The following is a 22,466-nucleotide window of genomic DNA, read 5'->3' on the forward strand; positions in this document are numbered from 1 at the left end:
TGTTACATTCTAATATATAATGAAGCGGTTCAAATCACCATAATGCAGAATCAGTGGGAGCCCTGGGCGTGTTACTTGCCACATCTCCTGCCACCAGATGCAGCATATCACTTGCCACCGTCGCCTGTCACCAGATGCAGCTTTTTAACTTGCCACCGTCACCTGCCACTAGAAGTGGATTGTCACTTGCCATGTCGCCTGCCACCAGATTTGGACTGTCACTTGCCACATCACCTGCCACCATTTGCAGATTGTCACTTGCCACGTCACCTGCCACCATTTGCAGATTGTCACTTGCCACGTCACCTGCCACCATTTGCAGATTGTCACCTGCCACCATTTGCAGATTGTCACTTTCCACGTCACCTGCAGATTGTCACTTGCCACGTCACTTGCCACCATTTGGAGATTGTCACTTGCCACGTCACTTGCCACCATTTGCAAACTGTCACTTGCCACGTCACCTGCCACCATTTGCAGACTGTCACTTGCCACGTCACCTGCCACCATTAGCAGATTGTCACTTGCCACGTCACCTGCCACTAGATGTGGGTTGTCATTTGCCAACTGATGTGGATTGTCACTTGCCATGCCATCCAGTGCCACCAAATGTGCATTGTCGCTGCATTGGTGACAGGCTGGCAGCACTGGTCTATTTAGTGAGGGCAGGAGAGCGGAGATGCGGGGTGGGAAGTGAGAGATGATGTAATCTCTCTGCTCCCCACCGCACCTCCGACATTGAAGAGGCCCACACTATGAGGGCGGAAGAGCACTGATATGTGGTGGTGGTGGTGAGATGATGTCATCTCTGCTCGTCCGCCCGCATGTCTCTCTCCTCCACCTCTAATGCAGCCCGTCCACCGCAGCTGCAACCCGCTGGTTAGGCAGGGACCCTGCGGCAAGAGATTCGGGGCTATGGGCTCCAGATTCGGGGCTACAGCCTCGATAGCCACCCCCTGGCGACGCCTATGGCTGGAACCATAGGTTTGCGCAGGGGGTATACCTAACGCACAACAGAGGTTGAATCTTTGTGGCAATTTGCTAGCAATTGCAGTCCATGGTGCTGAAACTGTAGCAATAGCAAACAGAATGTCATTTTTGAATTGATAAAAAAATGGTGTGGCCCTACTCTGCCTTAAAGTGGTTGTAAACTTCAGACAGGAAAGATGAACAAAGCACATCCCACTAAAGTGTGTACTAACCTAAATCCAAAGCACAGATTGGTCCCTCTCTGATCTCTTTGCGCTCTGCATGACTCACTCTTAAAACTGAGGCTGACACATCAGCAGCACAGTAGATGCCCACCCTGCACTCCAGCACAGATGACTCATACCCTCAGCTCTATGTTTCTCTAAGCCTGTGAAGGAGGGGCTGTGTCACTTTCCTCCAACCAGCTCTCAGATTACAACAAGCTGTGTGCTCTAGCTCTGCAGTGTGTGATGTCAGATCCCTGCCTTCTGGTGCTGAGAAAAATCTTTTTATCTGTGTGTTGTAGAAGGCTGTACAGGACAAATCAATAGATACAACTGTTGTAGGAGGATTTGTTTCATCTCTGTGTATCATCTGAGGGTAGTCACTTCACTGGGTATATGTGTAAAGTTTACAACCTACTTTAAACTAGCCAGCTTGGCAACTGGTACAAATTTAGAAAGAAAGATATTCACAGCACATTTAAAAATACTTATACCTTTTTATTCATATTTACCTTTTCAGGGTCCACCAAGTTGTCCTGCGGTGTTTGGCCAGCGTTGGCAGGTCAGGTCAGGTTGGCAGGTCAGGTCAGGTTGGAAGGGGGGAACATATCTGCTCATATTTGGACTAAAAATAAAATATGTGCAGTGATGTCATGGAGAAACCCTTCTCAAAACACCCCCCTCCCTCCAACATGCTGAAGGTCATGCAGGCTGGCAGCTGGCTGCTATCCAAATAGCAGAGGGACTGCACAGTACACAGATACCAGAGGAGGGACTTGCCATTTTTTTCATTAAAGAAAAGAAAAATAAGCCATGGAAGCATGGCGCTTGCATTAAAAACACAAGTTTAGCAAGCCTCAAGGACAAAAAAAAATACACAGCTCCAAAGCAAGGAGAACTTTAAAATATACATGTATCCACTCCAAACCAGAAAATAGTTTAAATATTATGCAAGGCAAAGAAATGGGTGAATGTGTGTTGAATTTTCAGAATGAATCTACATTCAATAAGTAATAAATAGGATAACTACTATGGTAGAGCTCTTTCCCATTGAAGGACAGATGTGGGATTACATGGTCAATTATTGTTTGACTCTAATTTCAACTGGCAGATCTTGAGTCAATCTCCTTTGAAAATTAGTGGAAATGGGCAAAAACCACTGTGATAAATTGAATTAATGTGCAAAATTTAATCTTGGCCAAAAAAACAGTTAAAGTGGATGTAAACCCTATTCATGAAATTTGAGCTGGGCACATATATCTTTAGTGTTTTCTTATCTCTCTTCAAAGCACTGAGTCCCTAGCTTAGTAGCTCTGTTATCAGCCTGATAACTTCTGACAAGTTCTCCGAGATGGCAGCCCGAAGTGTGTGTAGTGGGAGGTTGCTATAAATAGATTAGCAGACATCTTCCCGTCTCACAGCAAAGCTCTGCCGTCCTTTGCCAATGTGGAGAGGGGGGGGGTGTGCCTTTTCTCCAATCAGCTGTCTTGGCTGTATGTCAATAATCCACTCCCATTGCTGACCAGGAAGAGAAAATATGTAACACGAAGAGCACTTTCTAAAGGATATATACAGCTGAAGGCAGCAGATATACATGTAAAACTTATGTAGGGAGATTTGTTTCATCTCTGTGTATCATCTAAAGGCTCTTCACTTCACTGGGTATATGAGAGGGTTTACATCCACTTTAAATATTGGGCGAATTGCCCATCGACACAACAATAAATAGATCCTTAAATATTTCTCGGTAGCAAAGAGATTTAATTGGGAGAGTACAGGCAGTCCCCTAGCTACATACCTCTGACTTACATCCGACTCCGACTTACAAATGAAGGGAGACAACAGGAAGTGAGAGTTAATCTACCCCTAGGAAGGGAAATTCACTCCTGGAAGAGTTATTATGGGAAAAAGGTGTCTCCGTTGAAGCTTTATCACCAAGGCTTTTTTCCACAACAACCCAAAATTTTCAAAATTCAATTGTCATAGTGTTACAGGGGTGTTAACCTTTCCCTATGCTATCCAAAAAACTTAAAAATATTTATTTGGGCTTACAATTTTTTGGAGTTACACTTAAAAAATGTACCTGTTCCAACTCACATACAAATTCAACTTAAGAACAAACTTAAGAACAACATTTTCTTTGTAACCCGGGGACTGCGTGTACTATAGTTCTAAACTAAAACTGCATGCTACTTGTAATACCCCTTTAAAGCGGAGTTTCGCAAAAAAATTTTTTTTAGATGTCAGCAGCTGCAAATACTGCAGCTGCTGACTTTTAAAATAAGGACACTTACCTGTCCCGGGGTCCAGCGATGTCGGCACCCGAGGCCGAAACGTCCCTCGATCCTCGGGTGCTGCCGCCGCCATTCTCACTGAGGGAATCGGGAAGTGAAGCGTTGCAGCTTCACTGCCCGATTCCCTACTGCACATGCGCGAGTTGCGCTGCGAGTCTACACTGGTCCCCGTTGTGTTGTGGGAACTGTGTATTTCCCACAACACAACGGGGGTGGGTGGGGAGTCTGCGGCTAGCTGCGGCTAGCTATACCCGGAAGTGGGTGCAGATACTTTAGGGTGGAACTCCGCTTTAAGTAGATGCATCATCGTTTGATAACAGTTACCTTTGTGTCTTCTAATATATGTTTATGATCCATTATGATGGGACTATTGAGGCTTTTATCATGTTTGATCTATAAAAACCAATGTGACTCCTCTAAAGCCTAGTACACACTAGCAGGTTTTTTTCATTCAACCCAGCTGGGCTGAACAAAAAAAAATAGACAGCTCCAAAAAAGCTGCTGTACTAAGCATGCAATGTTAGTACAGCAATCTCCCCTGCTGTGCTATTGTGTTCTGACAGGAGGACAGCCCCCCTGGCAGAACACTCCGGGACACATTGGGAGCCGATTGGCAGACCTTTTTCAGTCATGCCCCATCGACAGAAGCTGGCCGAACTGCTGCAGTACACACAGCCTGCATATCAGCCGTTTTTTTCGGCCCGTGTGTACTAGGCTTTACTTCTGAGGTGATTATCTCATATTTTATGCTTTTGATTAAGGCCTAAGGCCGAAACGCGTCAGCATTTTTGGATGATGTTATTGCTGTAATGCTCAAATAAATATTTTCTATGGAGAAGCTGTCAAGTTGCCAGCCTGTACTTTCTATGAATATCTCATATTTGTCTTTTAATACAAAAAAATACTAAGTGTTTTACTAAATTCTTTTTAAAAAGCACCTCAATGACTCTGCAGATTGTTTACAGAATAATTTTTTCAGTCGTTTTTATGACTATTTCGTTACATGTACGCCATATCCAATGTTATATCCATACTCAAAGCTCTGTACTCAAAACAGTTTTCTGGCTGTCTGCGCTGCATGGCTGGTCACTTTCCCCCATGCTAGAATATATTACTGTCATCTTGTTTCTCTAATTAATTGCTCTGGATTGTTGATACATGTCCAACTAATACCTGTTCTATCATCAGTTCATCTAGAACGCCCGGCTACTTTAGCAGCATTTTATTTAACAAGATGTCCTGGTTTCCAGTGCCAAGCCAAGATTTGACATGCATACTTCAAATTCCGAATCCTCGTTCCCATTTTCTCTCTTGAAGGCACTGACCTCACAATGCTCGTTTTGTTGCATTTTGGACGCATTTCTGCTAAAATCAAACTGTGAATAACAGTGTTCCCTGCGAAGAAGATAGTAAACATTTACTTCTCCCACTTCTCCATGTCACTGAACACCACTATAATGAAGATAAATTACCACCTGAGTATACCTAAGAAAAACACTTCCAGAAGTGCCAATCATATGTTTCCTCACTGTGCTATTAAACCCAAAAACAAAAATGTAGGATTTTGTAGCCTACCAATCCCTAATGATAGTTGTTGCATTCATTTTCTTTTTTTGGCTTTTTTTCCTTTTTTTTTTTTCGCCTGGTGATCCTGCCAGTAACACACTCCCTGTCTGGTTTTTTTTCACTCTGGATGGAGGAGGAATGGATTTGAAAAGCAGCATTGTCAATCTGGGGAGAGGGTAGTGGGAGATGCACTATCAGTTTTAGATGGCTTTTACTAATAAATTAAAGCTGAACCCCAGTAACACTTTTTAACCATTTCAGCCCCAGAAGATTTGGCCAGGCCATTTTTTGCGATTCGGTACTGCATCGCTTTAACTGACAATTGCGCGGTCGTGCGACGTTGCACCCAAACAAAATTGATGTCCTTTTTTTCCCACAAATAGAGCTTTCTTTTGGTGGTATTTGATTGCCTCTGCGGTTTTTATTTTTTGAGCTATAAAAAAAAAAAAAGAGCGACAACTTTGAAAAAAACACAATATTTTGCACTTTTTGTTATAATAAATATCCCCATTTTTTATAAAAAAAAAGCTAATTTTTTTCTCAGTTTAGGCTGATATGTATTCTTCTACATATTTTTGGTAAAAAAAAATCGCAATAAACGTATAATGATTGGTTTGTGCAAAAGGTATAGCGTCTACAAAATAGTGGATAGATTTAAAGCATTTTTATTATTATTTTTACTAGTAATGGCGGCGATCTGAGATTTTTATGGCGACAATATGGCGGACACATCGGACAATTTTGACACATTTTTGGGACCATTGACATTTATACAGCGATCAGTGCTATAAAAAATGCACTGATTACTGTAAAAATGTCACTGGCAGTGAAGGAGTTAACACTAGGGGGCGATTTAGGGGTTAACTGTGTTCCCTGGGAGGTGATTCTAACTGAAGGGGGAGGGGACTGACCTAGAGGAAGTGACGAATCATGGTTCCTAGCTAATAGCACCACACGATCTGTCACTCCTCTCAGAACAGAACAGGGAAGTGTGTGTTTACACACACTCGTCCCTGTTCTGTCACTCGTGCTTGCATCGGCACCCCCCGCTGTGCAGGGCGCTGCTATCCCGATCCCGCGAGCCGACGTACAGCTACGACGGTTCATGGGATCGTGCCAACCTGCCGCCGTAAAATGACGGCGGCTGGTCGGCAAGCGGTTAAAGTGTAGCTAAAGGCTTTTTTCATTTTGGATAGAGTAAGGGAGGGTTATAACCCCTGCAAGTTTTTTTTTTTTTACCATTCATGTCTAATTGGGGAGATTCCCCTTCACTTCCTGTCCCATAGCCAAAACAGTAATTGAGGAATTTCATCCAAAGTGAGGGAAAACTGGAGTACCAAATGCACAAAAACAAATGTAGCCATGGACAGGGTGTTGACAAATAGAAAATTATACAACACTGGCATAAAATCAAAAGCTTTATTTCAACAGTCATTCAAAATTGCAAGGGCAAAAGAGTATCTTGTAAATGTAAAATATGTCTATTTTGGTTCATATTAGATGACGATGTTTATAGAAATTCCACATGCAAACTCGACGCGTTTCAAAAAAAACTTCTTCAGGAATACATGGGAATATAATCTATGAATATGTATGCATATGTTATAGACACAATGACAATTATGATAAATTCTGTGTTGATGTAGATATATAGTACACCTTGTCCTTCTGGGAATAAGACTTGATTACAAACCTGGGGTGTCACCAGAACTGATATCCCCATTAGAAGATTTCCTCTCTATTACTGCTATGATGTCAACCTAAAATTCTGGCTTTTCTTTGACTTTCAACGATAACGACAAACAAGACAAATAGAGAGGTCCCTAATGGAGGCCCAGACATCTAAAATACTGACAGGTGTTCTAATCCCTCTATACTCTATCCAAAACTTAAAAAAAAAAAAGTTTTACCTTTAGTTAAACTCTAAGCAGTTACAGCAACAGTTTTTTTCTAATTGGTATAAAGATTTTACATAAATGAAAAAAGCTGACCATTGTGAACACCCTTGTCAGTGTTAAATGGTTTGCTCATCCCTCTTGATTTGTGAAAGGAAGCTGAGAAATTATAGACTTACTGACCGGATCACTAAGTGAAAATAAAGATAAAAAGCCTAAATATAGAAAATGAATGCAGCCACCACATCTAAAAATTTGTAAGCTGTAATATATTACTTTTTTGTTTTTGAGTTTAATCACCTAAAGACCACCCACCGCACATATACTGCCGCAATGTGGCTCTATTGCATGAAACGATGTACCTGTAGGTCGTTTCGTGTAATAGATACAGGGCACGTGCCACAATTTTTGCTGCCCACCAACGATCGCTCCTCACAGAGGCAGAACGGGGATCTGCCTATGTAAACAAGACGGATTCCCGTTCTGACAGAGGAGAAGAGAGATCAGCTGTGATCAGGAACAGTGATCTTTCTCTACTCCCAGTCAGTCCGTCCCCCTGACAGTTAGAAAGCACCTCCCTAGGGAACACTTAACCCTTTGATCACCCCTAGTGTTAACCCTTTCCCTGCCAGTGACATTTATACAGTAATCAGTTCATTTTTATAGCACTGATCACTCTATTGGTGTCACTGGTCACCAAAAAGTGTCCTTTAGGGTCAGATTTGTCCGCCGCAATGTGCAGTCCCACTAAAAATTGCTGATTACTAGTAAAAACAGTAGAAATAAAAAAGTCCCTAAATCTTTCCCCTATTTTGTAGACGCTATAACTTTTGCACAAGCCAATCAATATACGCTTATTGGGATTTTTTTTACCAAAAATATCTAGAATACATATAGGCCTAAACTGATTAAAAAATTAGTTTTTTTTTACATTTTTTTATTCGATATGTATTATAGCAAAAAGTAAAAAATATTGTTTTTTTTCAAAATTGTTACTATTTTTATGTTTATAGCGCAAAAAATAAAAAACGCAGAGGTGATCAAATACCACCAAAAGAAAGCTCTGTTTGTGGGGAAAAAAAGGACGTCAATTTTATTTGCGTACAGCTTTGCACGTCTGCGGTTAAAGCAAGGCAGTGCCGTTTCTCAAAGAATGGCCTGGTCATTAAGAGGGGAAATTCTTCTGGGGCTGAAGGGTTTAAAGTCTAACTAAAGGCAAACCTTTTTTTAGTTTTGGATAGAGTGCAGGACGATTAGAATGCTTGTAAGTTTTTATTGCTGTCTGTGCAAAACAGATTAAAGAGTATGTTAAAGAGATTCGCCCTCTCTATATGTTACCATTATCAATGAAAGTGAAAGTAAAAGAAAATCCCAGAACAGTAATATAGGGTAGACATGTGCGATTCGTTTCGTACAAATCGAAAACTCGTACGAATTTCCGGAAATTCGTACATTCGTGAGGATCCGAAATATGAATTTTTATGCATACAAATTTTGTACGAAATACGAAATTTAATTTACGAACTTCGGATAATTTTATCATAACTAACTTTCGTTACTATTACGAAAAGTTAATAAAACTAAAAGTTAAAAATCCAGGAAGTCAGCACAGCACAGGGATGGTGGGAGCCCCTCATAATGATAAATTTATCATAACGAACTTTCGTTATTGTTACGAAAAGTTAACAAAACTAAAGGTTAAAAACCCAGGAAGTCAGCACAGTACAGGGATGGTGGGAGCCCCTCATAATGATAAATTTATCATAACGAACTTTCGTTATTGTTACAAAAAGTTTACGAATTTACGTATTTCGTACGAATCCGAATTGAATTTCGGACATGAAATACGAATTCATTTTAATACGAAACGGAACGAAATGAAACAAATTTATTGATGGTGCACATGTCTAATATAGGGGAAATTATGTACACACTGGTTCTGGTGACCTGGGGGTTCCCAAGGGATTCCCTTAATTTGCAGGGATTTCCTCCAATTTCCTGTTTAGCTATCAGACAAGAAGTGAAGGAAGATCTCTGCAATGGGACACAGATGGTGAAAAAAAATCTGACAGGGGTTATAACCCTCCCTTACTCTATCCAAATTTAAAAAAAAAAATGTTTTGCCTATAGTTTTACTTTAATACTGCTTTATTGACTTATTGTGCCAGCCCCTACGTCATTACAGCACATAGAAGTAAAACAGGGGCATTGTACTGCTGCAGGGAACTATTGAACTGATAGTGCCGGTTTTTGAAGAGCTTTCAGGTAGCAATTTCTCTTTTTTATGGCAACGTTCAGTGGCCTGAGGAATGGGAGAGGGGAATATTACTCCTCCTTGCAGGTAACACTTTAACCCCTTTCCGAACAGCCGCCGCAGGTTGGCTCCCCTGGGCGAACCGTCGTAACTATACATCGGTTCGCCTTTTGACCACTAGGAGGCACGGGCGCCCGCGACGCCGGAGCCGATGCGCATGCTCGGCGGTCGCGATGACTGCCGGGCTCCCGTGATCACTCCACACAGAGACAAAACAGAGATCTGTCAATGTAAACAGACAGATCTCTGTGCTGTCAGGGGAGAGGAGAGCGATCTGTTGTTCATACTAAGTATGAACAACGATCGCTCGCCTCACCCAGGCAGTCTCAGTCCCCCATAGTTAGAATCAATCTCTAGGTAACACAGTTAACCTTTTGATCGCCCCCTACTGTTAACTGCCAGTGACATTTACACAGTAATCAGTGCATTTTTATAGCTGATCGCTGTATAAATGCCAATGGTCCCAAAAATGTGTCAAAAGTGTCCGATCTGTCCGCCATAATGTTGCAGTCCCGATAAAAATCGCTGAACCGCCATTACTAGTAAAAAAAAAATAAAAATGCCATAAATCTTTCGCCTATTTTGTAGACGCTATAACTTTTGCGCAAACCAATCAAAAAAATTGGGCATATTTATTATAGCAAAAAGTACAAAATATTGTGTTTTTTTCAAAATTGTCGCTCTTTTTTTGTTTATAGCACAAAAAATAAAAACCGCAGAGATGATCAAATACCACCAAAAGAAAGCTCTATTTGTGGGAAAAAAAGGACGTCAATTTTGTTTGGGTACAGTGTCGCACGACCGTGTAATTGTGAGTTAAAACAACACAGTGCCGAATTGCAAAAAAATGGCCTGGTCATTGAGCTGCCAAATCTTCCGGGGCTGAAGTGGTTAATTTACAGGCTGATTTTATTGACATTTTAGGTGTAAAGTGGTTGTAAAGGCAGAGGGCTTTTTTATCTTAATGCATTCTATGATAAAAAACCTTCTGTGTGCAGCAGCCTCCCTAATACTTACATGAGCTCCCTCTCTGTCCAGCGATGTTGCACGAGTGCCTCGGCCACCTGGGACTCTCCCTCTTAATTGGCAAAGCAGCGGTGCCATTGGCTCTCGCTGCTGTCAATCAAAGTCAGTGAGTCAATCAGGAGAGAGAGGGGCGGGGCCAAACCGTGGATCCGTGTCTGAATGGACACACAAAGCTGCGGCTGCCTGCTGTGGGGGAACTCAGCGGGAGGGAGGGGCCAGGAGCACTGAAGAGGGAGAAGAGGAGGAATGGGGCTGCTCTGTGCAAAACCATTTCACAGAGCAGGTAAATATAACATGTTTATTATTTTTAAAGATAAAAAATGAGAATTTAGTATCACTTTAAAACCAATATTTTACAATTCAACCTGAACATGTTAGCTCAAGTTATAATTAAAATGTAATAACTAAAATTAAATCTTGACTTTTCCTTTAAAGCTTAGTTCGGCCCTACTTGCTCCAACCTCACAAGACTAATAATCATTAATCAATTAATTAATTTTCATTACATTAGAAACATTATTACAGAAGCCCAGGATGAACGATGTTGTAAGTATCATATTGCAAAAACAGCTGAATATATGTGAAGCACCAGCTGGCTTTTTTTATGTTTAGTTTTTAAAGGATAAGCTCACAAAAAATAATAATAATAATAAATGTACACTTTTTTGCGGGTGGAAAAATGTGCATTTACGACTTTTTTTTTGTAGCCTAGAAAGCATAGCACATTGCAATCAGCAGATCGCGGGTGCCATGCAGGACTCCTACAGACTGTCAGTGTACGCAATCTACCCATAAAAGCATTTTCACACTAACAGGAAGAATCAATGAACTACCAGAGTGCTCAGCAGCACCATGGTAATTCATTGAGAACTACAAGCCGCAAAGGCTGTTGGTAGTTGTAGTCTTCACATTCACAGAACTCTGCGAACGAACGACATGGCCGGGCGGCTGGAGCCCCGCATGGCCATGTTTTAATTAAATTGTGACAGCGACTCAGGGATGGGGGGGGTCTCGCCTGGCCATGTTTTATTTAAATTGTGACAGTGGGTGGGGGATCGGGGGTTGCGGGGGGCCGGTGCATCTGTAACATGTTACATGTTACACCCTGAATATGAATGTAACATGTGACATGTTACAAAAAGTGAACGTATCCTTTAACCACTTGCCGACCTCTGCACGTCGATATACGTCGGCACAATGGCAGCGGTGGGCAAATGGGTGTACCTGTACGTCCCCTTTAATTGGTGGGGTACATCATGAATGTGTCCGCGGGACCCGTGGACTTGATGTCCGCCGGTGTCCCGGCGATCATGTCACGGAGCCGCCGAACGGGGAGATGCCTATGTAAACAAGCCCTTTCCCCGTTCTGCCTAGTGACATGACAGAGATCACTGCTCCCTGTCACCGGGAGCAGTGGTCGCTGTCATGTGAGTGGAAGCCCACCCCCCCACACAGTTAGAATCACTCCCTAGGACACACTTAACCCCTTGATCACCACCTAGTGTTTAACCTCTTCCCTGCCAGTGTCATTTACACAGTAATCAGTGCATTTTTTATAGCACTGATCACTGTATAAATGACAATGGTCCCAAAATAGTGTCAAAAGTGTCCGATGTGTCTGCCATAATGTCGCAGTCACGATAAAAATCGATTAAAAAAAAAATTAATAATAAAAATGCCATAAATCTATCCCCTATTTTGTAGATGCTATAACTTTTGTGCAAACCAATCAATATACGCTTATTGCAATTTTTTTTACCAAAAATATGTAGAAGAATACATATCAGCCTAAACTGAGGAAAAAATTAGTTTTTTTATATATTTGTGGGGGATATTTATTATACAAGAGAATATGAAAACACTGCGCTCTAATAGCAAAAATAAAATATATGTGAGCCAGCAGCTGCATACATTGTATCAAACAATAACTGGTAACTGGGAAAAAAAATGCAGCGCTAAGAAATATTAGGAAGTTAGGGTGTAGTGAAACAATTAAGTAAGAGATGCTGTACTGAACAGTAAAGCATATGTGCAAAAACCATAAGTGAAATGAAATGAACAAACACAGTATAAAGTGTCCACATATGGTAAATGGATGATTCCAAACTCAAATTAATAAGAGGAACTGGTATGGACCAAAAAATGATGTGAGACTAGAAAATAAAGTCAATGGTGCACGGTGTGGATCTGTGACTGTGAGTCAACAACGGGGTACAGAACTTCCATAGCTGTAAACCAACATCTCGATATGGGGCATCAGAATGAAAACATCAGGAAGTAAGATAAGATGGGTACTCTTACCAGATGACGTGGACTCCACTGTCATATGACATGGAGTCAATGGTGCATGGAGCCAAACCTAGGCTGGAAAACGATATCCGGAACGGTGGAACCTCTGTCTCACTTCTCGACTTCTCTGGTGGGGTGAAGAAACATCAGGAAGGGCCGCCAACTGGATATCAGCAAATAGACCTCCAGGATGTGTTCCAAGGAGAAGCTGGGGACAGATTTGATCCAGACCCCGTGATGGAAGTAGGGCTACTGGAAGGCAGTTTCTTGCATCGGGGTAATATGCAAATAGAAAATAAAAATCTTCTGCATAGTACAGGTAAACCAGGGATTTTTATTTCTAAAAATACCATACAAAAAAAGGATAAAAGTGATCACAATTGAAATAAAATCTAAGCAGCGTAAGGAAGGGGAGATCGCCAGACGCGTTTCGACCAAGAGGGTCTTCAACAGGGGCATGGGATGTTTATTATAGCAAAAAGTAAAAAATATTGCTTTTTCTTCAAAATTGTCGCTCTTTTTTGTTTATAGCACAAAAAATAAAAACTGCAGAGGTGACCAAATACCACCAAAAGAAAGCTCTATTTGTGGGAAAAAAAGGATGTCAATTTTGTTTAGGTGCCACGTCGCACGACCGTGCAATTGTCAGTTAAATCGACGCAGTGCCGAATCGCAAAAAGTGCTCTGGTCAGGAAGGGGGTAAATTCTTCCGGGGCTGAAGCGGTTAATAGCCTAAGCTTGTGAAGTCAGTTTTCTAAGATAAGCAACACTGAAGTACCTAAAAAAAATATATATATATATTGCTTTAATTTTCAACTCTTCATTGAAAAAATGGCAGCTTGAACTCTTCTTTGAAAAACACATTCTTGTTTTTACCATTCCCTAGTTTGTAATAATGTGTTTGGGTATGTCTCCCACAATATGAGGAGGGATATCTAGTGCCGTGTACACACGAGCGGACTTTACGGCAGACTTGGTCCGGCGTACCGGATTTTGTCGGACAATTCGATCGTGTGTGGGCTCCAGCGGACTTTGTTTTCTCAAAAGTTGGACGGACTTAGATTTGAAACATGTTTTAAATCTATCCGTCGAACTCGAAAAGTCCGCTCGTCTGTATGCTAGTTTGACGGACAAAAAGCCACGCTAGGGCAGCTATTGGCTATGAACTTCCTTATTTTAGTCCGGTCGTACGTTATCACGTACGAATTCGACAGACTTTGGTGGATTGTGTGTAGGCAAGTCCGTTCATTCAGAAAGTCCGTCGTAAAGTCCGTCAAAGTCCGCAGGGCAAAGTCTGCCGTAAAGTCCACTCGTGTGTACGTGGCAAAAGACTTGAAAATGATATGCTCATGGGTTTAAGAAGATAAAGAGCCAACACCCCCTCCTGAAATTGGTCAAGGTGCCACACACCAAGCTGAGGAGCTAACATTTGACTTTGCAGTCCACCTTTAAAAGCCCTCAGAGAAACAAGAGATGGCTTCATTTACTTTATTATGCAGAGAGTCCTGTGACTCCTCTCAGCAGTCCCTATCCCTTTCAGCTCAAATCTACACACAAGTGACCAGAGATAGCCAAAGTGAGAAATTAAAGAAAAAAGTAAGGAAAAAATTAAAGAAAAATTCTATACTCTGTTCTGTTTCATACTGTATATTCTACTCCTTTTCTGTGTCTTTGCGTCTGCTTTGTACTGTATATCGGTATATGTATATCAGCTACCAGACTGGAAAATGTCTCTTATGTACTGTATGTTTACCATTAATTTGTGTGTACTGAATATAATTGCTGGTTCCCACTGGTGTGTTTTCTGATGCAAATTGAGTCAGAGTCTCATGACTAGGAAAATCACATTATTTTCAATGGTGCCTGTTCTAGTCAGTGTGACTGTGCGATTCAATTTCGGAAAAGGTTCCTGCACTGCTTTGGTGCGATTTACAGTGTGGCTTGGTCCCATAGAATACCACGTAGGAAAGGTTTGCTCACTATTGTTTATCAAAATACATACAGTGTATCCATGAACATTTTATGGTGTTTGTTCAAGCAATAGTTGCCCTGATCCTTGTTTACTGTCTACAGCTCTTTTGTTACAATGGCAGGACAGCAGTGTGTGGGTACGGAGCCTGTGCCGCACATGGACAAGGCGAAGTATATACACACATCATACTGCAAGTGGACATTAGCCTCTGTACTTCTTGGAGGCACAGCCATCAGTATCATCACAGGATTATTAATAAGTAAGTTATTACAAGTCAACACTTGGATACTGACTATATTATTCAAATGCTTATAAATGATGTTAAGTTAAAAAGTAATAGACAGTAGGATTTATAGTTTCAAATCAAACATCCAAAACAAAAACATTTTCAGATTTTTTCTTTTCTTGGTTTTGTCATTGTACCACTGCATGCTTTATGTTCTTCTTCTTGGCAGACTTTGTGGTCTGTCTCACTATTCCCCCCCATCCTTAAACCTTCATTAAAAAAAAAAATTAAAATAACAAACATGTTATACTTACCTGCTCTGTGTAATAGTTTTGCACAGAGCAGCCCCAATCCTCCTTTTGTGGGATCCCCCACCGGTGCTCCAGGCCCCCCCTCCTCTTTTACGAGTGGCCCCATGGTAAGCCTCTTTCCATCGAGCAACCCGTGCGGGCTCCCTCCCGAGTTGCCCTGTCTGCGTCTACTGACACAGACTGGGCAACTCGGCCCCGCCCCCCTGCTCCCTTGTCACAGCATTTGAATGACAGGAGCAATTGGCTCCCACTATCAATCTGCCCAATGAAGAGGGAGACAGCAACGAGAGCCACTGCTCTCATGCATGTCACTGAATCGTATTGAGCTCAGGTAAGAATAAAGGGGGGCTAAGGGGGATCCTGCAGAAAAGAAGGGTTTTTGTACCTTAAGGTAAAAAACCTTGAGACTTTAGAACCACTTTAACCACTTGACATCCCGCCCATAGTCAAATGACGTCGGCAGGAGGGATCTCCCATCTTGGGCGGGCGTCATATGACGTCCATGACGTCCTGGGCTTCCCAGCCGTCACTCGGGAGCCTGTGCGCGTGCCCGGCGGCTGCGATGTCCGCCGGGTACCCGTGATTGCTCGATAACAGAGCAGGACCGTGGATCTGTGTGTGTAAACACACAGATTCCCGTCCTGTCAGATGAGAGGAGACCGATCATGTGTTCCCGGTACAGAGGAACACTGATCGGTCTCCTCCCCTTGTGAGTCCCCTCCCCCTACAGTTAGAATCACTCCCTAGGAAACACATTTAACCCCTTGATCACCCCCTAGTGTTAATCCCTTCCCTGCCGGTGACATTTATACAGTAATCAATGCATTATTATAGCACGGATCGTTGTATAAATGTGAATGGACCCAAAATAGTGTCAAAAGTGTCCAATGTGTCTTCCGCAATGTCGCAGTCACGATAAAAATCGCAGATCACCGCCATTACTAGTAAAAAAAAATAAATAATAATAATAATAATAAAAATGCCATAAAACTATCCCCTATTTTGTAGATGCTATAGCTTTTGCGCAAACCAATCAATATACGCTTATTGTGATTTTTTTTTTTACCAAAAATATGTAGAAGAATACATATAGGCCTAAACTGAGGAAGAAATTTGTTTTTTTGTTTTTTAAATTGGGATATTTATTATAGCAAAAAGTAAAAAATATTGTGTTTTTTTCAAACTTGTCACTCTTCTTTTGTTTATAGCGCAAAAAATAAAAACCGCAGAGGTGATCAAATACCACCAAAAGAAAACTCTATTTGTGGGGGAAAAAAAGATAAAAATTTAATTTGGGTGCAGTGTTGTATGACCGCATAATTGTCATTCAAAGTGCGACAGCACTGAAAACTGAAAATTGGCCTGGGCAGGAAGAGGGTGAAAATGCCCTGTATTGAAGTGGTTAAAGTGCATCTATATCCATTTTTTGATCTAGATGGAGTATGGAAAGATTAAAACCCCTATCATTCTTTTTACTGTGTCCTGTATGTGTCTTGCTGGACAGAGTTCTTTTCACTTTTCCCAGAAACATGACAAAGAAAGTGGCAGTCTCTTAAAAGTGAGGGAAATCCCACTGACAGTTGTCACTGGAACAAGTGGTCCTATTTTCTCTCACCTCCTGTTCTGATGACAATCGTAAAATTTTGGATTCCCTATTAACGTCTTTCCCAGTAACAGTAGTCACTAGGACAAATAGAGATTGCTGATTTTTCCAACAGACAGCAATAAAAAACAAATAAACCAAATAAAACAGTGGTTCTTCTAATTTACTGTATAACCTACAGACATGATGTGAAAAAAAAAAATATTCTGCTTTTAGCTTATTGGCTGCCGCTGTTTTTTTTTTTCTTTTTACCTTTAGTGTATTTATCAACACAAAGCCTCACTTTGGTACATACTTTGGAATTACAAGGTCTTCAATATGATTCCAGTTTACAAAACAGTACCTCTATGTACTACAGATCAATAACATCTACTTTACAGAGACTGGTAAGTAATACTTCGGTTATGCTATTGTCGTCATGTGTTTACTTTTTGGTATAGGAACGTTGAACCTTGCGGTGGTTTGTTGTGATGCGACACTTGGTATGCAGTCCTAGAGGCTGCTTACCAACAGCCATGGTGTCCATGGTGTCCTGCTGGACCCTCAGAGGAGTTGCAAAATTGAAAGATGAGAGCACCACACTAGTTTTGTACAGTCCATAAAAGATTAAAGCAGATTTCCGTAGCTGCTGACTTTTAATAAACAGACTCTCACCTGCCCCACGGTCCAGCGATGCAGCTACACGGAGCCTCGCTCCTCTCCCCCTCCTCTCCGTGGCGCCTCCATTGAAACTGTGGGCACCCGGCCATGACAGCTTGCGGCTTCACGGCCGGGCACCCACTGCGCATACGCGAGGCGCACTGCGCATGCGCAAGGCGCGATGCACTCTCAGAGTAGACCGGCAATCTTCTGGAACCTGTGATGTTTCCCAGAAGATTGCCAAGAGGGAGGGGCCGCCTAGGGGGAGAGGAGGAGTCGCCTAGGCAGCTTGTAGTCAGAAGTAGGAAGTGGAATAGGAAGTCCCTCTCAAAACTACACCCACCCCCCCCCACCCCCCAAAAAAATTACATGCCAAATGTGGCATGTAAGGGGGCGAAGAGTGCTTAAAGCAGGAGTTCCACTTTTGGGTGGAACTCTGCTTTAATTCTGCAACAAAAGCTTTTATTCTTCAGGTGTTTACTGAAATATATATAGTATCGAGGTGAGGAGCACTAGATCTTTTTGCTATTTTACCTAGTTAGGTGGAATATAGTGTATGGCAAAATAAAACAAAAAATATATGCAATAAAATGCATGCACATTTTCACATGTTTTATCCCCTTAAAGACCCTGCAAGTAAAGAAAAATATCTGTTGATCTGCCGGACATACAGTATATCACAAAAGTGAGTACACCCCTCACATTTTTGTAAATATTTTATTATATCTTTTCATGCGACAACACTGAAGAAATGACACTTTGCTACAATGTAAAGTAGTGAGTGTACAGCTTGTATAACAGTGTAAATTTGATGTCCTCTCAAAATAGCTCAACACACAGCCATTAATGTCTAAACCGCTAGCAACATAAGTGAGTACACCCCTAAGTGAAAATGTCTAAATTGGGCCCAAAGTGTCAATATTTTGTGTGGCCACCATTATTTTCCAGCACTGCCTTAACCCTCTTGGGCATGTAGTTCACCAGAGCTTCACAGGTTGCCCCTGGAGTCCTCTTCCACTCCTCCATGACGACATCACAGAGCTGGTGGATATTAGAAATCTTGTGCTCCTCCACCTTCCATTTGAGGATGCCCCACAGATACTCAATAGGGTTTAGGTTTGGAGACATGCTTGACCAGTCCATCACCTTTACCCTCAACTTCTTTAGCAAGGCAATGGTCATCTTGGAGGTGTGTTTGGGGTCGTTATGTTGAAATACTGCCCTGTGGCCCAGTCTCCGCAGGGAGGGGATCATGCTCTGTTTCAGTATGTCACAGTACATGTTGGCATTCATGGTTCTCTCAATGAACTGTAGCTCCCCAGTGCCGGCAGCATTCATGCAGCCCCAGACCATGACACTCCCACCACCATGCTTGACTGTAGGCAAGACACACTTGTCTTTTGTACTCCTCACCTGGTTCCTCCCACACACGCTTGATACCATCGGAACCAAAAAAGTTTATCTTGGTCTCATCAGACCACAGGACATGGTTTCAGTAATCTGTTTGTCTTCAGCAAACTGTTTGCAGGCTTTCTTGTGCATCATCTTTAGAAGAGGCTTCCTTCTGGGATGACAGCCATGTAGACCAATTTGATGCAGTGTTCGGCCTTTGGTCTGAGCACTGAAAGGCTGACCCCCCCACCCCTTCAATGTCTGCAGCAATGCTGGCAGCACTCATACGTCTATTTCCCAAAGACAACCTCTGGATATGACATTGAGCATGTGCACTCAACTTCTTTGGTCGACCATGGCGAGGCCTGTTGTGAGTGGAACCTGTCCTGTTAAACCGCTGTATGGTCTTGGTCACTGTGCTACAGCTCAGTTTCAGGGTCTTGGCAATCTTCTTGTAGCCTAGGCCATCTTTATGTAGAGCAACAATTGTTTTTTTCAGATCCTCAGAGTTTTTTGCCATGAGGTGCCATGTTGAACTTCCAGTGACCAGTATGAGAGAGTGAGAGTGATAACACCAAATTTAACACACCTGCTCCCCATTCACAGCTGAGACCTTGTAAAACTAATGAGTCACGTGACACCGGGGAGGGAAAATTGCTAATTAGGCCCAATTCAGACATTTTCACTTAGGGGTGTACTCACTTTTGTTGCCAGCGGTTTAGACATTAATGGCTGTGTGTTGAGTTATTTTGAGGGGACAGCAAATTTACACTGTTATACAAGCTGTACACTCACTACTTTACATTCTAGTAAAGTGTCATTTCTTCAGTGTTGTCACATGAAAAGATAGAATAAAATATTTACAAAAATGTGAGGGGTGTACTCACTTTTGTGAGATACTGTATACTCCACATCTAGATACTGTTGGCTGATAATACACAGCATTTTTGTGGACTGTGTGGTGTCAGCTCTGCCCTGTTGTCCTTTGCTAAATTCACACCTATGCAGGTTGCAGTTTGCATATTGCAGGTGCATTTTGCGTTTTTCAATACACGCTTTTGATCCATAGAAGTCTATGGAACCAAAAACCAGAAAAAAGTCCCTGGCTCTTTCCATAAAATGCACAGATGTGAACTACATTAAAAGGAAACCATGTTAAATGAACTGTAGTGTGTTTCTGCAAAACGGCCTAAAACCTGCTTCACAAAACGAACACTATGTATTCTATAGTCCCAAGACAGACAGCACAGAAAGTGTCCACATGACACTGGACAGCCCCCCAAGTTCCTGACATGATCACACGTATTTATACTTATCGAACTAATACAACAAAACATTTTCAGTGGTATATTTAATAAACCAAAAGGTAGCAAATATGAGATGCTCATTGTTAGGGTTTAAATGCATGTTTACTAATGGGAATGTCTCCATGTCCTGCTCTCTGATATACATGAACCATATCTAGGTTTTTGTAGTAACACGACTGAATCTATAAAGAAGAGAAACAGTTTCTCTCCAGATCAGTTTTATTTGTTGCTACAATCAGTAAATATTTCGTGAAATGTGGGTTGTTCCAATTGCCCCTTTTTATCAGTGCTTAGAGATTCAGACATGGATACAATCTAGATGGAAATCAATGCCCTGTACACATGATCGGACTTTCCGACGGAAAATGTGCAATCGGAGCTTGTTGTTGGAAATTCCGACCGTGTGTGGGCTCCATCGGACTTTTTCCATTGGAATTTCCGACACACAAAGTTTGAGAGCTTGCTCTAAAATTTTCCGACAACAAAATCCATTCGCGTAAATTCCGATCGTGTGTAGACAATTCCGACACACAAAGTGCCACGTATGCTCAGAATCAAGCAGAAGAGCAGCACTGGCTATTGAACTTCATTTTTCTCGGTTCGTTGTAACATGTTGTACGTCATCGCGTTCTTCGGAATTTCCGACCAACTTTGTGTGACCCTGTGTATGCAAGACAAGTTTGAGCCAATGTCCGTCGGAAAAAATCCGATGGATTTTGTTGTCGGAATGTGCGATCGTGTGTGCAGGGCATAAGATTTTCTGAGAAGAAATTTTGACTTATGCTGTAGACTGCTTCCATTCACTAGTTTGGCAGCCCTTGAAACACATTTTTTTGTTTGCACTACAAATAAAATGAATCTGAACAGAAACTATTATTCTGGCACTGTCTTCCTAATTGTCTCAATATTTTGTTTTTGTTCATATTCATCCGATGTAGTCTGTTATATCACACTGGAATCATCAACTTTTCTTAGCGTTTCTTTTAGAGTTTCTATTCTTGATCATAGTAGTAATTAGTAATATGCATTTTGTTGTAGTTGAAATCCAGTTTCAAAGGTACTGTTATAGAAGATAGTTATACTGGATTTACGGTTTTACACTACAGGTATGTAAAAATCTTTGCCATTAATATCTGATATCTGTTATCTTTGATGGTGTTTTCAATACTAAGCAGTCCTGATTGTATACTCCAGGCAAATGGACATACTGTATCTAGCAATATTAAGAACATGAATAGAAACTTAAATTTACTAACTTAAATTGTAAAAATTTAATTTACAAGTTTAAAAATGTACACATTTAAATTTACATGTGTTGAGAAATATGTAGCACCAAATGACTTAAAAGGGATATAGTGAAGACATTTAAACAGTTTATTAAATGAGGCAGTGGAAACTACAACAATCCATAGTAACAAATAAGATTTAATTTACAATGATTAAATGAGAAACAAAAGGTGAAATCTGGTTGTAATGGATTACTGCACACAGTGACTGCACATCACACTGCCCTATTATTAAAATGAAATCAAGATTATTCAGTAAGGAAGGAAGTCTTTGTCCTGTTCTTTTGCATTAATATTACAGAATAACTAAACATAAGGCTAAATACCAAAATAGGTAAACCATTACAAATAGAACATGTAAATAAATTCATATTGTATCAGAGATATAATTATCATAGTTGTCACTGTTCTAGAAAATTTTAAGGGCATTGGCTACAAAGTTATTGGTGGGGAGCTACTAAAGGAGTACATTTTTTCAAATAGCCAAGTGATCTTATTCTCACTTAGCGCATCCTACTATGTGAATCTTATTCTTCATCTAAACTCTTCTCATCCCCTGACTTCAATGATTTTCCCATATCTTTAGTGGAATCAGAAACATAGTTTCATATGATACTAAAATATGAACCTGAGTATGAGATTTTAGCATTGGTCTTGTGTCCTCAGTAAATTCAGCAATTAAGGAATGTAACTATACACACATGTTAGCTAAGCCTGCTTGTATCCATCAGATCTGACCACACTAATCTGGCTTGTGCTGGAGAGGTTCCAAGTTACTTGTCTTCTTTCATCAAGTTTGGTGGGATTGTTTTCATTACAAATCTGATATAAACATGCTTACCCAGGGTCAGGGACCTTCTAAGTAGTGAAGGAAGGTTATCATTCATGAGTTTGGACTTCCATCCAAACATCCGAATCTTTCTTATTAGGCACTACATATGAGGCCAAAACACTAGGTAGACAGGCCCTCCTAGACTCAAGTCAATTCAAATGAATGCATAGGGTAAAGTGCCAACTTTAATTTAGACTTTTAAGTGTCGCACAAACAACCAGAGAATGCAATATTTACTTAAAAATAAAAAGTGGCAGACATTGTATTGTGTTGCATTGTACTGTATATTGGAAATTTTAAATACATTTTTAATGTTTCCAC

At 41.2% G+C, this 22,466-nt stretch overlaps 1 protein-coding gene across 1 annotated transcript in view; it reads left to right on the forward strand.

The window, feature by feature from the left end:
* The window catches only part of TMPRSS9 (transmembrane serine protease 9), a 210,944-nt gene that overhangs the window by 102,337 nt on the left and 86,141 nt on the right, over positions 1-22,466 (forward strand). The window contains exons 3-5 of the mRNA XM_073598864.1: positions 14,651-14,808; positions 16,948-17,075; positions 21,066-21,133. Of these exons, the coding sequence (XP_073454965.1) occupies positions 14,664-14,808; positions 16,948-17,075; positions 21,066-21,133 (341 nt within the window). The 5' untranslated portion in view covers positions 14,651-14,663. The remainder of the gene's footprint in view (positions 1-14,650; positions 14,809-16,947; positions 17,076-21,065; positions 21,134-22,466) is intronic.

Source organism: Aquarana catesbeiana, linkage group LG01 (genome assembly GCF_042186555.1).
Source record: "Aquarana catesbeiana isolate 2022-GZ linkage group LG01, ASM4218655v1, whole genome shotgun sequence".
Lineage (NCBI taxonomy): Eukaryota > Metazoa > Chordata > Amphibia > Anura > Ranidae > Aquarana > Aquarana catesbeiana.